Below are 18,376 nucleotides of genomic sequence, written 5' to 3'. Positions count from 1 at the left end.
TATGTTGTCGAACTGCTTTGCTTTATCTTGGCCAGGTCGCAATTGTAAATGAGAACTTGTTCTCAACTTGCCTACCTGGTTAAATAAAGGTGAAATAAAAAAAAATAAAAAAATAATCTGGAAATGTTGCCATGACAACATTGTTGATTTACCCTGCACCACAGATACAACAGCTGAAGCCAGGCCCACTGTCTTCAGATATCGTGTATGTTCTCATGTGCTCCATCTCCCCAGTGCATTTTAATAAACTTGTCCTACATCATGTATTATTGAGTTACATTGTTGTCGGACCTCATCTATGATTCCTCTGTCAGTGTAATGCATACAACTTTAAAATCAAATCAAATGTTGTAAGTCACATACTTCGTAAACAACATATGTAGACTAACAGTGAAATGCTTACTTAGGGGCCGTTCACAACAACGTAGAGAGAATGAAAATAGAGAAATAATAGAAATGTAATAACACGTATGTTATATCTAGCCTAGCTGTAGAAGAACGCACATCTGCACGGTTTCACATTGTACATCACTCTGTCGATTAATGACATGTGCCACTCATCCTGACAACCCATTCATCCGTAAAGCAGCACACTGTCGTAAACCATAACAACGTATAGTATGACGTACAGCACGTCGTACCATACATAACAACGTAATAATAAAAGTCATAATAAATACACATTGAGTATGGATAACATGGCTATATACACGAGGTAGCGAGTCGATGTGCAGGGGTACAAGGTAATTGAGGTCGATATTTACATTTAACTAGGAATAAAGTGACTGCAACAGGATAAACAGTAACAGCTGCGTACGTGATGAGTCAAAAGAGTTAGTGTAAAAATATTCATTGCAGATAGTCCGGGTAGCTATTTTGTTAACTATATAACTAACTATTTAGCAGTCTTATGGCTTGAGGGTAGAAGCTGTTCACGGTCCGGACTTGGTGCATCGGTACCGCTTGCATGTCATGTTGAGGACGATTGTTTGATACCATATTTTCATTAGACTGAAGTGTGTCGAGTTTGAGTTCATATCGTCATTTATTTTATTATGTAAATACAGAATTTCCAGATGCTTGTTGTGTTAGATTCCAGTTTGTTGAACAATGTAATTATTTTCCTGCTTCTAAAGAAGAAAAAGCCTGAGCAAATTTCCCCAGCAGATATACACAATACTAAATTGATTGAGTTTAACTGTGACTGTAGACAGAATACAGAGAGCAAATTTACTTTCACTTTTATGCAGGAGGTTGCCTGGTCCCAGATCCGTTTGTGCTTTTGCCAACTCTATTGTCATTGCCAAGCCAAACATTGTTGGTATGAAAATTCAATGAGGAGTTGGCAAGAGAGCATAAACAGAATGGTGCCCAGGCTATAGAAGGAATTTCCCGCTCCTTTTCTCTTATTTTATTACTGTAGTAGTAAATTACATTTTCACCATGTCTCCTGCACTCTTCAACTCTCTGTTCATTCTGCTCATATTCATCCCTAATGGTGAGTTTTATCAGTTTTATGCATGATAATACCGTATTTGACTACCACTTTGAAAGTGGCGCGATATTGTTAGTGCCAATGTCGTGATCTAATTGTGTGCTTTTACAACTGTTGACAAACCTGTTAATTTCACAACACGAAATACATGTCATATTGAAGCTGTAGCTCAATCTTCTTGTTGCATGGGTAAATAGCCACCAACTCTGAATTGTTAAATAATTCGTATTTATTAGCAAAAAGTAGTAAGACAAAGGCTGGGCACAGCACTAGGACAAGATACATGAGGCTTTAAGCCACTAGATCGTGCTACTAGACTATGAGACTAATGTAACTAATGTAACTAATGGATGCAAGGATTGACCATCCATGATATCAAAATAAATGTTTTGAGGCTATACAGTGTTTGATCATATTTGATCTGTAAAGTTGACTAATTCAATATATACATTAAAACAAGAGTGTGACATACTTAAAAATCATTGGGCTCTCGAGTGGCGCAGTGATAAAAGACACTGCACCTCAGTACAAGAAGCGTCACTGCAGTACATGGTTTGAATCCAGGCTGCGTCACATCCAGCCGTGATTGGGAGTCCCATAGGGCATAGCACAATTGGCCCACCGTCGTCCGGGTTTGGCTGGGTTAGTCTGTCATTGTAAATAAGAATTTGTTCTTAACTGACTTGCCTAGTTAAATAAAGGTTAATAAACAAAAAAATTGAGCTGAGCTATACACAAAGGTGTCTGTAAACAAATCTGGACATTAATACATTTGTTTTATTAGTGCGCACCCCTGTAACTAGCTAGCCATTTCACACCGGTTACACATGCGTATTGTGTGTTAACTGTTGACAAACCAGTTCATTTGACTAGTAAATGCATGATTTCATCTGCAGCTCCATACTGCAGCTCCATGAGTACTTTAATGTTGATGTATGCTGTGGCCTTATGCACATATCATGTACATTATATCCTGAAATTGATAGAAATTGATAGTTTTACAACAGGTCCCATAACTTCCTCCCGCCTAGACTGGACTTCCCTTACCACCGTACTCCCCCTTCTGACCATTCTGAGTACTACTAGTGTCTAAGAACTATTGTAACTGTCTTCATGCAGGGCTCTCTCATCTGGTGAGAACACAGCAGGTTGTCACAGCAACCCTGGGAGAAGATGCAGTCTTAAACTGTGAGCTCATGACACTCAAAGACGTGCGGCAAGTAACCTGGCAAAAAGAGACAACTGGGGCGAATGAAAATGTGGCCACTTACAGCAAACGAGGTCCCAATGTCAACCTACGTTTTAAGGGGAAAGTGGAGTTTGTAGATGAGGGACTGCAGAACTGCTCTATTGTCATCAGAGGAGTGTCGAGAGGAGACGAGTGCTGCTACAAGTGTCTGTTTAACACCTTTCCAGATGGACCTATCAGTGGAAGGACCTGCCTTCTTGTAAATGGTAAAATCTGATAACATAATGTACATTAAATGATTGACCCAGAACAACTTCTTCAGAACTTCAGGCAGCCATTTCATCAGATCATACATCCAATGTCCAATCGTTTAGTAAATCATGTAAATGGAATAATTTAGTAAATCATGTGCATGAAAACATTATAGTATTTACATTCACTGTGAACTGTGTTTGTTGTTCTATAGAGCTGTATGGACCCTCACTCCTCATCACACAAACCAACAACAGTCACACCACTCTGTCCTGTTCTGCTACTGGACGACCTGCTCCTATAGTGACCTGGGATGACATGATGATAGAACATTCCACCATGGTTGATGTTACCCATCCCAATGGAACTGTCACTATGACAACTACTGTAACAGTGGTAGTGTCCAGTCTAACTAACAAAGAAGTTAGGTGTGTTGCTTCTATGTTCTTCAGTGATGTCACCAAGAATGCTTCCATGGTGATTCCAGCTTCAATTACTGGTGAGAAATGTCTATAGATCAATGTGTAATATATTGACATGATCAGGAACATGATGTCATGATGAAGTACTGTCTGTGTTCATGATGAAGTACTGCCTGTGTTCATGATGAAGTACTGCCTGTGTTCATGATGAAGTACTGTCTGTGTTCATGATGAAGTACTGTCTGTGTTCATGATGAAGTACTGCCTGTGTTCATGATGAAGTACTGTCTGTGTTCATGATGAAGTACTGCCTGTGTTCATGATGAAGTACTGTCTGTGTTCATGAGGAGGTACTGCCTGTGTTCATGATGAAGTACTGTCTGTGTTCATGATGAATTACTGCCTGTGTTCATGATGAAGTACTGTCTGTGTTCATGATGAAGTACTGTCTGTGTTCATGATGAAGTACTGCCTGTGTTCATGATGAATTACTGCCTGTGTTCATGATGAAGTACTGCCTGTGTTCATGATTAATTTCTGCCTGTGTTCATGATGAAGTACTGCCTGTGTTCATGATGAAGTACTAGCTGTGTTCATGATGAATTACTGCCTGTGTTCATGATGAATTACTGTCTGTGTTATTGATGAATTACTGCCTGTGTTCATGATGAGGTACTGCCTGTGTTCATGATGAATTACTGCCTGTGTTCATGATGAAGTACTGCCTGTGTTCATGATGAATTACTGCCTGTGTTCATGATGAATTACTGTCTGTGTTATTGATGAATTACTGCCTGTGTTCATGATGAGGTACTGCCTGTGTTCATGATGAAGTACTGCCTGTGTTCATGATGAGGTACTGCCTGTGTTCATGATGAAGTACTGCCTGTGTTCATGATGAAGTACTTCCTGTGTATTACTGTTCTAGGTCAATCTCAGGTCTCTGGTAACAGGATCAGTGGTAAGTGGTTGTTATTCTAATAATGACAGGTCATAATCAACCTATTGACTGACTGTTTTACTGTTCAACTTTCAGGTGTAGTGCAGAGACATATTTACATGTATGAGGTGTTGGTGTAGTGTACCTGGGAATTTGACCTCTGTCTTCTCTTGTCATCTCTCTCATTCACAGGTGCAGTGATTGGTGCAGTGATGGGTTCAGTGTTGTGTTCAGTGTGTCTCATTGCTGTATTCTGTGTAATATGGCTGCAAAAGAGGAGAAAAGATACCTCTTCCAGGTAGAGAAAAACGATTACCTTGAAACTGAAAACAGTTACTCTGAATTGAATGTGATTTGACTGCCAGTTGTTTACCAGTTGATCTCTAATTTGATGTAGAAAACCCCCAGTTCCTGACCCTGAAATCAGCAGAACTCCCTTAAAGACACCACCAACATCCAAACAGTAAGATGCTCATTCTAGAGAACATTTAAGGGATCATGATTAAAACCTTTTTGAAAACATTACAATTGCATTTTCTGAGAATATGTGCTATACAGGTTGAAACTCATTCTCGATTAAATAATTGTAATAAAATAATAATGAATCAGATGATGTGGTTCTTGTCAGTATATTGTTTATTTTGATTTATTTCAGTGTCACACCATCCTCCAGTCCATCACAAATGTGAGTATCTCTTCCACATTTTTAAAAGCTTTTTAAAATAAATAATAATTTTATTAACTTTTGTTTTTTCAGGTCACACTCGTCAACCAGCTCACCAAACAGCTCAACAATCAAGCGTAGGATGACTAAGAAGTAGGTTTACCTTCTCATACTTTCATAGTCTCTTAATGTCTTCTGTAATTTCTCTCATTGATCAAGAAACTTGGGAATGAAACTTGGAAATGTATTTCTGTGGTGTATGTTTTTTGCCGCTACATTGTCTGGTTTGATCTCTTTCACACCAAGCTCCAGTCCGTCACAAATGTGAGTATTTTTACAACTTTATTTGATTATCCCGATAGAAAGCGTGAAACAGACGATATTGAGAATGTTACAACACTTTTAGTATAAATTACAGTAACCCAAAAATCGAAAGATAATTTAAAAATGTCCTCTTCTTTCTGGATACCATCCCTCAGCTCGTCTGAGAAGCGCAGTATACAACCAGCTCAGGAGGCTGTAAAGAAGTAGGTTTACAACTTAATTCTCTCACTCTCTGCTGTAGTCTCTTCTTGAGGAAGAAGTTCTGAAATTATGTCATTTTGTGGTGGTCATAGAGTAGTCATGGTGACAGCATCAAGCACTCAGCTGCATGTTAGTATCTGTTCTGTTATGTTTGTCATAGTGGCTGTCAGACCATCTTATTACCTCACAATGACCTGTGTTTTCATCCAATTGAAATATTACGATTTTCTTTCCCCCTCTTTTCTTTCTCAGGAACCTTTTCAATGACTACTGAGTGACTGTACTCATATTGCCACACACACACCTGATCATTACTGACTAATCTGGCTCATGTAATTTTATCTTTAAAAGTCTGTGACAAATCAATCTGTTTTTTTAAAAGCAGTCCTTTTTAAGATGTTGTTTTGAGCCTGTCATAACAGTTAGCTAAGTTGCCTGTTTTGGCTCAGGTCATGATACTCTAGGGCCTAGGGAGAGTTGTGCAGGTCAGTTTAAAGATTGTAAGGAGAAAACAAAAAGCTCTCTGAGACATTTACAAAGACCACACACGTAAGAGGGGAACATCAGTTGTGTTGGACACTTCCACTGAACAATCAATATGCAGTTCTGCCATTAGGTAACACTCAGGTTTTGACCTCTTAAAACCAAGAGAGACAGCATCAGTACTGCTTTTAAATGTTTATCTTGTATATACCTTGTAAGCATGTGCATCTGTCATGTGTGTTGATGTTCATTTATTCTATTCAATTTAAGGTTTCAAAGGGAGGGTATATTATCAGTAAACTACCAGAATTTTGGTAACTTTCAAGTTCTGGGGGGAATTTTATAAGATCACATCAAGTGAGCATTTTTGGGTACTTCAGATTATCACGTGTCTGTAATTATCTCTGGCCCTCTGTGTGGCCTTATATGTGAATCCATTTTTTACATTTTTTTTATTCAAGTATAAGTGGCCAAAGTTTACATACTAGAAATAATTTGTGCTGACATCAAAATGAGGGGTATTGTACAAAATAAATTAACCAGCAAATGGAAGTCTCTAACCAATCAGAATGTCAAAGCCAATGACGTGATTCATGTAAGCCAACTCTGGCTCAACCCATCAGTTTCTGGGACCAATCAGAATGGTGAGAATGTTTTCACATTCTTAAGACGTGGTAGGAGCGATGTGGATAGGTAGTCAGCCTAACTGATGTGCAGGAAGGAAACGATAGACCGGCCCCCATGAAACAGTTCTCATGCTTTAAATAGACTGGCCTTGCATCCACAGAAGTACATAGGCTACAGCATACATACATTTTGTGGGAAAAACAGTTCTAATAAATCATATCCAGCTAGTTACTAGTTTTGTGTGTTTATTAACATATGCACCAAAACATGTAGGATAATTCATGTAGCCAGGCCTATACAGGAAACAGAAAACTAAAACAGGTCTACATGAATATTCGAAAGTTACAGTTTCAATACAGTGACAGTTGGGACTTTTATTGATTTCGCCATTCATGTTTATGACGGGAAAATGTAAGTATTTTACAACAGTACTAAGTATTTTACAACAGTACACTGACACCTGGTGGAAAAGATTATGACTTTGGGATCAGGTGATCTCCACAGAAACATGCTTTGTTCTAGCCGCAAACAGAACAGCTATACTTTCTTAGACATGTACTGTCTATAACACCTGTACTTCCATAACAGATGTGCAGCCTGCAGACAGTATGTGTTGATATTTACAACCACCACAGAACATCTACAGTAAAGGAGAGGCTGATATATGGCAAGTTAGACAAGGGAAAAAAAATCATTTTCAGTCATCAAAATATTCACAGTAAATGCATATCTACCACTCTACCGTATAGCTGTATAGCTAACTGTTACGAGAAGGTGTCTAATGCCATGTCGTCATTGGTCAACGGTGCCAGAGGGTCAGAGGTTAGGATGTGGCAGCTGGAGAGTTGAGTAAAGCCCATTGTCTCTCCTTGTGAACATGTTGAAGGGCTCAATGTCCTGTTGCTCCTCCTACAAAGACATTAACAATATGTCACCATATTACACTGTAGAATCTTATATGGGGCTCTGGAAAATTCAACTGAAAATGTAAAAGAGCGTAGTCTGCAGGGGCCTCATTAATAAACGCTGCGTACGCACAAAATATCCCCCATAACTGCTTGCGCCAGTTTTCAAGCAAAAGTTGTCATTTATAAAAACTGAACTTGACATGAGAATGTGCTTATCCTCACGCTAACTTTAGACCATGAGTATGCACAGTTTCAAGTGGTTGAAATATTGCATTACAAGAAGGCATACTTAGCCTAGTAGTAGCATGGTGCAAATGGAGAATGTATGATGAGACTCTTATTCAGAACAATAAAACTGGTTGCTAAATATAAGATGCAATCATTTGCCATTAGTGAGAAGCGTGAAAATCTATTTAGTTTATATTTGCATCTAAAATAATTAGGTGTGCTTGCTAAGCTAAGCACAACTCAAGATTTCTTACTCTTATTATTATTATTATATTTATTCCGCTTGCTCTAGAGTTTAAGCTATTAAAATGAAAACAATTTCCAAATGTCTAGACTGTACCAAATTAGATTGCTTTTGAGAACATATTTTTGATAGCATTTATAATTTTTGAACTATAAGAATATTTAAATGAGCTCCCAATGCCTTTCAATGGGGAAAAAGGGCCCTAGACTTTTGTGGTGAAAAAAATCGAAAATTCTCCTATCTCCACTTTCACCATTTAAGCTTTCATCTCCAAACCAATGTTGAGATGTTCAGACTGCCCCAATTTAGACTGCTTGTCAAATTATTTTTTATGCTGTGTATACTTTTTGAACTGTAACCATTTCACATTTGCATAAATTAACATGGGTTTGAATGAGAACCATAGGAATATATATATATCCATTTTTTTAACGTATTACTTTTATTTATACAGGGTGGGTCACCATTGAGAACAGCATGTCATTTGCTAGGGAGCCCTGTGAACACATAACACACAATAAGTAATATTGTGAGCTGAGGTAGTGGGGGACTCTTTGAAGAACCGCTTTATATACAAAAAGTAGCCAATCCTGAGCCCTTCTGGTAGTCAGAGACTCCCAGCTAAGACAACTATACAAAATGCAGTGATGTGTATTAAAATTTTCCCCAGTGATAAAACACAGTAACGAGTGATAGACTGAATCTAAAGGTTTAAAACTGAGGCTGCCACATGCATGTAGATTATATCACCATAATAAATCACTGGGAGAAGTGTTGCTTGAACAATCTTCCTTATACTTTCCAAAGTGTGGCAGGATTTATTTCTATAAAAGAAACCAATCTTAATTCTTAACTTTTGTGTCAGTTTTTCAATGTGTGTTTTATCGTCATCCCAATACCCAAGTACTTATAATGGGGAACTTGCTCAATATGGGCTCCCTTCAATGTGCAAATATGCATGTCCTCAGGGTCAATATTACGAGACCTACAGAACAATTGACCACACCCACACAACTACTGACCACATAACTACTGACCACAGCTACTGACCACAGCCACAAAACGATTGATCACTAATGAACCACAACTACTGAACCACAACAATTGACCACACCCACACAACTACTGACCACATAACTACTGACCACAGCTACTGACCACAGCCACAAAACGATTGATCACTAATGAACCACAACTACTGAACCACAACAATTGACCACACCCACACAACTACTGACCACATAACTACTGACCACAGCTACTGACCACAGCCACAAAACGATTGATCACTAATGAACCACAACTACTGAACCACAACAATTGACCACACCTACACAACTGCTGACCACACCCACACAACTACTGATCACACAACTAATGACCACAACTACTGAACCACAACTACTGACCACACAACTATTTACCACAACCACAAAACTACTGACCACAACTACTGACCACTCCCACACTGTAGGGCCCAAAGAACCAGCAACAGAACAACAAAACTACTGACAACAACTCCTGACAACAAACACACAACTACTGACCTCATCCATACTGTAGGGCCCAAAGAACCAACAAAACAACCACACAACCACAGCTACAAACACCACCCCAACGATGACATGTGCAGACTGACAAAACGTAGGTTCCTTCAACACAGCTTTTTGCTATCATTCCTACTTCATGAACGATAAAGCTTGTTGTATCCCCAATCATTTCAATTGCGGAATGCAGGCTTCAACATTCAAAACTGAAATCACTGCCATAAAACTTTCCGAATGTTCAAACTAAAACAATTTGGGAACTTAAAAACCTATTCCTGTCACGCCCTGACCATAGAGAGCCTTTTTATTCTCTATGTTGGTTAGGTCGGGGTGTGACTAGGGTGGGTGATCTAGTGTGTTTATTTCTATGTTGGCCTGGTATGGTTCCCAATCAGAGGCAGCAGTTTATCATTGTCTCTGATTGGCGATCATATTTAGGCAGCCATTTCCCCACTGGTCTTTGTGGGATCTTATTTTGAGTTAGTGCATGCTGCACCTCTTATGCTACGGTTTGTTGTTTGTTTCCTTTTTGTTTTGTAAGTTTCACAAAAATAAAGATGTGGAACTCAGAGCACGCTGCGCCTTGGTCCGTCTCTCCACACAACCGTAACAATTCTATGGCTTATGATGATATAGTACTCACTGTAGCTGACTATACTAGCCCACTATAACTCCACACCTACAAACCACCCCAACATAGGTCACTATAACTAACACATAGCCTATGAAAACATTTTTACTACCATTGCTACTACTACCATTACTACTGCCTTCACTACCACTACTACTATTTCACAACCATAAATACTACAAGACGAGCAAACACACCACATTTAGTTCAGTAAATGTCATTTTCTAGTTAGAAATAGATATATCTTTACTATTTATTTAATTTCCATGATCATCCCGAGTGACACTGCATCTCAGTGCAAGAGGTGTCACTGCAGTACCTGGTTCAAATCCAGCGGGAGTCCCATAGGGCAGTGCACAATTGGCCCAGCATCGTCTGGGTTTGGCGGGGTAGGCCCTTATTGTAAATAACAATTTGTTCTTAACTTACTTGCCTAGTTAAATAAATTGCAGAATAATCTCCTCAGCTTTTCTGACTGATGGTTTCATAGCCTATAGACCTATAAGTTAGGATAGGCTACAATTCATCGAATAACTTATTTAAGTCACGTGTAGCTCAGTTGGTAGAGAATGGCGCCAGGGTTGTGGGTTCGATTCCCATGGGGGACCAGTATGAAAATGTATGCACTCACTACTGTAAGTCGCTCTGGATAACCGCGTCTGCTAAATGACTAAATCGTAAATGTAATTAGACCCAATTTACAGTAGTAAATAGATAAGCTATTTCAACTATTTTGCTCTATGCGATCCGATCCGAAGAACAGTTTAACAGTAGAACAGACTGTTCACCTTTTCCATTGACGTTTGTAGGCTACGTCTGAATACTGTACTGTCAAATTTCTCGAGAAGACAATATTTAATTTATTAACATAAAAAGTGTATCATCACCATTGCAGAATAGATTCCTCACCTTTTCTGGCCATGATGAGTTCATATTCCTAAAGCAGCCATAACATAAATGACCATTTAATTGGGCCTATTTGCTATAACATCATCTGAAAGGGAGCACGGTTTGAATTTGAAGAACAAACAGTTGATATTTTGTAATGAAGTGAGTAGGCTACCACTGTAAGTAGGCCTATACCGTCATTTCGTTCCGAGTAGACAACGTTTCAGAATTCACAGCCAGTGCAGCATATTAAAAAGTTAATGCAAAACATTATTGAATTCAAACAATCTATTTACAATTTCACAACAATTTGCAATAGTTTTTTTCTTTCAGAAATTGTCAGATACAGCAAATGTCACTGTAAAAGTTTAAAACACTCTGCCAAAAGTTTAAAACATTCTCTCAAGACATTTGATCAAGCTCACCATTTCTATTTAGAAACTGCCATGGTTTAATTCCAGTACACAGCAAAATAGGGCGTTACTGTCACCATAAAAGGTCAATTATGGACGTTTTTCAGGCGGATTTTAATGCTCATTCACGCGTGAACAGGTTCAGGATGGGTCTGATTTATAACGGGAAACATGTGTATGTATGGCATCCGGCAAGTTTATACATCTCAATATTTTTGTACGTGTGCGGTATTTTCAGAAATGGCGCACGCATTGTACGCAACCGTTGTACGCAACGGTTATAAATGAGGACCCAAATAGATGCCTTCATCTGACTAACAGGCAACAGCAAGCAGTGTTGTGGCACCTCGTTGACGGTTCCAGACACTTGTAGCTGTGTTCTCCTGTTGAGCAAAAAATAACAAGAGTTAACATAGCACCAACTGAAACCTGTTTTACACAGCACATTTTCCGGAGCTAAATTATTGTGGGCAGTGTATGTGTTTTTTTTTACCACACTCGTTTTTGACAGGAAATGAGAAGTGAGAAGCCACAACAGTGCAGCTATTGGAAACTACTCACTGGTCACAGATGTCAGTTGAACATCTAGCCTAGTTTCGTTTTACATTTTGGTTGAGTTGCCAACTAACGTGATTCAACATGAATTGTTATTGGATTTTTTAGGTTAAAAGTTTGGTGGGAAAAATAGGAAATTCCCTTACATTGATTACTTTTTGCAAATCCAATCAGTCCCACGTTGTCTTCACATTTTGTTTTGTTGTTGAAATGAAGTGGAAACAACATTGTTCCAACCAGTTTTTGCCCAGTGGGTAGTGATCAGTACAAACTCATTGAGTCAGACTTAAAGTAGGTCAAGTAGCCTGTGTGTTGTACATGGTGTTTGGGTATTTAAAAATGTGTCAGTAGGATATATAGTATTGCATGTAAAGGGCTAAGCAAGAAAAACTTCCAAAAGGACTAATTCGAGACAGAAAGGAGTTGGAGCACTCAACTGTCACCTGTTATCATCCTATAAAATGGATTAAAGTGACCTAAAATAAATCCATCTCTGCCTTTCCAATTACTTTCTGCCTCAAATTAGTCCTTTGGGATGTTTTTCTTGGTAAGCCCTTCTCATGCTTTTCATCATTGTTGTTGAGCACCCCTCCTTTCCTTTGTTTGCTGAAGATTGAAGGCCCACCTGAACTCATATCATTGCATGTATTTCTGAGACATCAATTCAGTACCATATCCTCATTGTAGATCTAATATGTATTCGAGAATGCACCATTTTTTACTACAGTGCTTCCAAGTAGTTATTCAAATACCAAAAATCTGTCAAACACTCGTGACAGCAACTCTTTTACCAATGTATTAATATTATTTTACCTGAGATGAATTTTCCTCATGATTACGCCACCAAACACCAGGGCAGCTACACATGCTGCAACACCTGTTATCATCCCCCAATAGAAGAGACTGTTGTCTGTGGCCTGTTGCACTTGGTTTCCTGAGCAAGGGGAAAATATATATTATGATCTTATGTGTTTCTCTTCCGCCATCTTGTTCATTTACATTAAGGCAACGTGTTGTTGACAGTCTCTATATTTTAAGACATTATTACATGTATTGATGACAAAATCCAATATTGTGACTACAGAAATTCTCACTTCAGTCAAATGTAACTTCTATGACAGACGTTACGAAACAAGACCACAAAACACTGACAGAACATAAAGGTAAGCACATGACAGGCATTCCACTAAATATGTGGTGATAAGATATGCTGGGGTTCATTTTAAAATGATTGTGAACAATCCCATCAGACCAAACACTTACCATTGACAGAAATATGTATGTTTATATCAGAACTGCCTTTATAATATGTACAATCACAGGTGTATTTCCCTTCATCAGATGGTTGTATGTTGGTGATGTGTAGAAACACTCTGTCATTCTCTATCTGTAGTGTGACTCTGGGGTCACAAGAGCTGTTGGTATGATTTGTTTCAAAGTCTTGTGAAACTCTACACTCATGACCCTCACGTATAACTCTATATTTGTGACATACTACTGTCATGATGTCAGTGAGAGTTTGGTTTGGGCAGAGAAGAGTGGCATCTGCTCCTCCTGTCTCCAATGTTTTCTCTTGAGTCACTGTAAACAGGAAGGGAAAAAGTTTGTGAGTATATTATTTCATGAGATCGGTTTGATTGAGCATGAGTAGTACTATCAATTCTCATTAATAAAAAGTCCCATTTCAGTCTACAGAAATTACTTCAGGCCCAAAATGATGTTTTATAATGGTAAAAAGAAACCTGGCACAAGAAAAAGTAACTTTACTGAATTGTTAATGCCCAAATGAAGATGACCCAAAGTGAATTAATGACCTCATACTAAAGCTATATCAATGTAACAGGAATATAATATGGGGGGGTTTAACTGTTTACGGGATGCAAATCTAAACAAGTATCTAAACTACATTCTCTTCCTAACATGTCTAAGGTATTAAACCACAACATTAAAGAGATGGGTCTGTGTGAACTGTAGAGATAGAAACATCCAACTGAAAGACAATACTCCTATTACTCTCACCTCCAAAACTCATATTCAGTCATTTACTTATTTATTGTAAACTTGGCTTTAATTGACTGTGTTTCTGAATGTAAATACCTTCCTAGAACAATTACGGACAATAGTCCATTGTCTTTAACGTTTAAGCTCAAACCTCCTATACCAATAGCAGAGACATAGAGATCCAACACAATGTTTCTTGGAGATAAGGAGTTTACCTCATATTGCAACACACAGATAGATATGTTTTTGGAAATGAATGTAGACAATGAAGTATGTCCAACTGTTGTCCAGGAAACTCTTAAATCATACATGAGAGGTTGTATCATGTCTTACTCTTCACATAAGAAAAATAAGACCAATAAAGAATTAGAAATACTCAAACAGAAAATCCACGACTTAGAAAGAAAATACAGTTTAGATAGAAATGTTGACACCCGTCAACAGTTGAACACTTTGAAGATTTAATATAACACAATAAACTCTCGATCTGCAGAGATTGCTGCCATAAAATCCAAGCAACAATATGTTGAGCAAGGTGAAAGTGCAGGGGAAACGCTTGCTTGGCAAATTAAGAAAGAGGAAGAGGAATGAACCATCCATAGCATTCAAACCCCAGATGGTAGCATAACAATTGTTCCTTCTGAAATTAAGTCAAGTCTTTAAAACATTTTATGAAAAACTGTATCAATCCGAAAACAAAAGTTGAAAGGAATATATAGACATTTTCCTCAATAAGGCCATTTTACCAATTATAAATGAACCAGAGAAAAGGAATATGGATAAAACATTTCCCCAGGTGAACTGTTGGAGGCCATCAATAATCTACAGATTGGGAAATCTCCTGGTAATGATGGATTCCCAGTGGAATGTTATAGACACCTTTATCCCAGATTACTAAGGCCTATGTTATTATGCTCACAGCAGCTCTAGAGAAAAATGAACTTCCCCAGTCACTATGTTTGGCTACAATCACCCTACTTAAAAAGAAAGATGATCCATTGTTAATACAGAACAATGAAATGGACAAAGACACATATGAAGTGCATGGGTGTACTGATACCATGCAATCTGGAGGAGGCATAAAACATCCATTACTCTCCTTTACTAGATAGGGTTGAATCTGATGTTCAGAGATGGAGATCTCTCCCTATTTCTATGTTCGGTAGGGTCAAAATATTTTAAATGATTATATTACCAAGGTTGATGTATTTATTCCAGGCCTTGCCCTTTTCAATTCCATTCAACCTTTTAAATAAAATAAATGTCCTGCTCTCCATGTGTGTATGGAATGGAAAGACCTCGAGAGTCAAGTTGACTGTTTTATACTTCCCCTATAAAGCTGGAGGTGTTGGACCACCTCATATGAAGATGTATTACTGGGCTGCACAACGGCGTTCACTAATACAATGGACAGGAGATGATCCTTGTGGCATGGAGGAGTATCGAAGCCACAGATGTAACATTGTATGATCTAAAATATATTCACTACTTCAGGTCCAAGGCATTGAAAGAAAAAACAGACAATGCAATGATTCTCAATTCCATTCATATTTGGGGCAATGTATGTAAATTCATGAGGTGGAAAGAACCAATATTGCCAGTCACCCCTAGCTGGAATAACCCCGCATTTCCTCCAGCATTTAGTGATGACCCATTTAAGTCCTGCTTCCAAAGTGGCATCATGAATTTGTAACATGTTTACTATGATGGGTCTCTACTGTCATTCAATGAATTACATTATCCAAGGCTGATTTATTTCAGTTCTCACAACTCAGAAATCATATTCAATCACTTCAACATAATCTGGAGGAACCTAAGACATCTAGCATAGAAAACATACTGAAAGAAGCTGCTACGCTAAAGAAGTTGATTGCCAAGTTATATCAAGAGCTGATTGAAACTCTACCTGATGGTTCAGAACCCATACAGAACAAATGGTAAACAGATATAAATGAAGAAATTGAGGAGCACCGTTGGTCACAGAAATGTTAAAATGTTCATACCTGCTCCTACAACTAAAGACATGAACTAATGCAATGTAAGATCATTCATAGGACTTACTATACTCCTGCCAGAATGCATGTAATGTCACCCAGAAATGTCACATCTCTGTTGGAGATGCAAAAAGCACAAAGGAACTCTATTACATATGCTGTGGTCCTGTGACAAACTGACACCATTCTGGGATAATGTATGTGCTATCATTTCACTGTGTCTAGGAATTTATATCCATTAATCTCCACAATTATGTTTGTTGAGAAATGTAAATATTGCTGATCAATATCATAGAATGTTTTGTAATCTAGGTCTACTGGCTGCAAAAAAAATAAAGCCAGAAATTGGAAAGCCCCATATCCACCCTCAATAACAAACTGGAGTTAAACCATACATATTAAACCATACATATTACACCATACATATTAAACCATACATATTAAACCATACAAATTAACCATACATATTAAACCATACATATTACACCATACATATTAAACCATACATATAACACCATACATATTAAACCATACATATTAAACCATACATATTAAACCATACATATTTGACAGAATTTGGAAATGTTATGTTCAACCATCTTAGAGAAAATGTTGTATAGTTGCCATTTTGTTTTTGATGAAAAAATAAATAAAGAGCATGAGTAGCTAGTGGTAGTAAAAATGACATTTTAGTCTTATTGAATAACTGCATTAAAACTGTAGTGAACACTTTGGTTACACTTTACAATACAGTGTCCTTATTACTGTGTAGGTCTAACTCCTGTAGGTATTCCTGTAAGGTTCAGGGCTTGTGTACAAATTAAATAGATCATGGGATACATCTCTCTTACCGTCAACAGCTGTGAATAGACCCCACAGCACCAGAAGCAGAGCAAGACTAGATACACTTCCACACATACTGACACACTGCACAACCAAACGTCGACCCAACACTGCCTGCTCAGACCGACTACAGATATGACGTCAATGCAACGTTATTTACTCAGTAGAGGAACAAAATAAAACTCAATCAAACCAAAGTGATGCTCATTTGACTGGGTTGACTTGGTTATAATGGGCCTTGAGAGCTGAGAGGAGGAAGTGGTGCTGTTGTCTAGCTTGTATTCATGTTACTCCTATGCAGAAACAATGGCACCTCTGCTAGTGCAACCTAGTTTTTGTGACTGGGGTCTTTGAGAGCTCTCACCACAGAGAGGTCTTATGATCTACCACAGACACATCAACAGGTCCACTTCCTTCTTTAGACACCAACAATTATAGATCTTGCACCACCATAAGGCTGAAGGGTTCTTTTAACAGATTTTTTAATTTACATTTTTTATTTAACCTTTATTTAACTAGGCAAGTCAGTTAAGAACAAATTCTTATTTACAATGACGGCCTACCAAAAGGCAAAAGGCCTCCTGCGGGGTTGGGGGCTGGGTTTAAAAATATATATAAATTAAATAAATATAGGACAAAACACACATCATGACAAGAGAGACAACACAACACTACATAAAGAGAGACCTAAGACACCAACATAGCATGGCAGCAACACATGACAACACAGCATGGAAGCAATACAACATGACAACACATGGTAGCAACACAACATGGCACAGCAACACAACATGGTAGCAGCACAAAACAGGGTATAAACATTATTATTATTATTAACATTATTATTATCTTGCCCTTTGTGCGCAGACAACAGCACAAAGGGCAAGAAGGTAGAGACAACAATACATCACGCAAAGCAGCCACAACTGTCAGTAAGAGTGTCCATGATTGAGTCTTTGATCGAAGAGATTGAGATGAAACTGTCCAGTTTGTGTTTTTTGCAGCTCGTTCCAGTCGCTAGTTGCAGTGAACTGAAAAGACGAGCAGCCCAGGGATGTGTGTGCTTTGGGGATCTTTAACAGAACGTGACTGGCAGAACGGGTGTTGTATGTGGAGGATGAGGGCTGCAGTAGATATCTCAGATAGGGGGGAGTGAGGCCTAAGAGGGTTTTATAAATAAGAATCAACCACTGGGTCTTGCGACAGGTATACAGAGATGACCAGTTTACAGAGGAGTATAGAGTGCAGTGATGTGTCCTCTAAGGAGCATTGGTGGCAAATCTGATGTCAGAATGGTAAAGAACATCTAGCCGCTCAAGAGAACACTATTACCTGCAGATCTATACATTACGTCTCCGTAATCTAGCATGAGTAGGATGGTCATCTGTATCACGGTTAGTTTGGCAGCTGGGGTGAAAGAGGAGCGATTACGATTTAACTTTAACCTGCATATATGCATGTGTGCTGAGAGAAGGACAGTGTACCATCCAGCCATACTCCCATGTACTTGTATGATGTGACTACCTC

The 18,376-nt window shown here is 38.4% G+C and overlaps 2 protein-coding genes across 4 annotated transcripts; one reads left to right on the top strand and one right to left on the bottom strand.

Annotated features, from left to right (window-relative positions):
* Positions 1-1,371: 1,371 nt before the first annotated feature.
* Positions 1,372-6,824, top strand: LOC115180901 (nectin-4). Its single transcript, XM_029743055.1, has 11 exons — positions 1,372-1,498; positions 2,615-2,950; positions 3,151-3,435; positions 4,287-4,319; positions 4,491-4,596; positions 4,696-4,761; positions 4,954-4,983; positions 5,056-5,115; positions 5,269-5,286; positions 5,442-5,489; positions 5,740-6,824. Exons 1-11 carry the CDS (start codon positions 1,444-1,446, stop codon positions 5,759-5,761), a joined length of 1,059 nt encoding a protein of 352 aa, XP_029598915.1. The 5' UTR covers positions 1,372-1,443; the 3' UTR covers positions 5,762-6,824.
* Positions 6,825-6,829: 5 nt separating this feature from the next.
* On the bottom strand, positions 6,830-17,140 carry LOC115180905 (uncharacterized). 3 transcript variants are annotated; one of them, XM_029743062.1, is made up of 5 exons: positions 16,858-17,140; positions 13,275-13,592; positions 12,825-12,945; positions 11,776-11,839; positions 6,830-7,506 (listed from the first exon to the last, which is right to left on the bottom strand). In XM_029743062.1, the coding sequence occupies exons 1-5, from the start codon at positions 16,922-16,924 to the stop codon at positions 7,414-7,416; spliced, it is 663 nt and encodes a 220-aa protein (XP_029598922.1). In that variant the 5' UTR covers positions 16,925-17,140; the 3' UTR covers positions 6,830-7,413. The 3 variants fall into 3 exon arrangements, with proteins under 3 accessions (XP_029598922.1, XP_029598923.1, XP_029598920.1); XM_029743063.1 differs by having other exon boundaries at positions 11,803-11,839; XM_029743060.1 differs by lacking the exon at positions 6,830-7,506 and having other exon boundaries at positions 11,249-11,839.
* Between the last annotated feature and the right edge of the window lie 1,236 nt (positions 17,141-18,376).

The sequence above is a fragment of the Salmo trutta genome, unplaced genomic scaffold (assembly GCF_901001165.1).
Source record: "Salmo trutta unplaced genomic scaffold, fSalTru1.1, whole genome shotgun sequence".
NCBI lineage: Eukaryota > Metazoa > Chordata > Actinopteri > Salmoniformes > Salmonidae > Salmo > Salmo trutta.
Note: the sequence above shows the minus strand (reverse complement) of the source record. Positions and strands in the feature narration are given on the sequence as shown.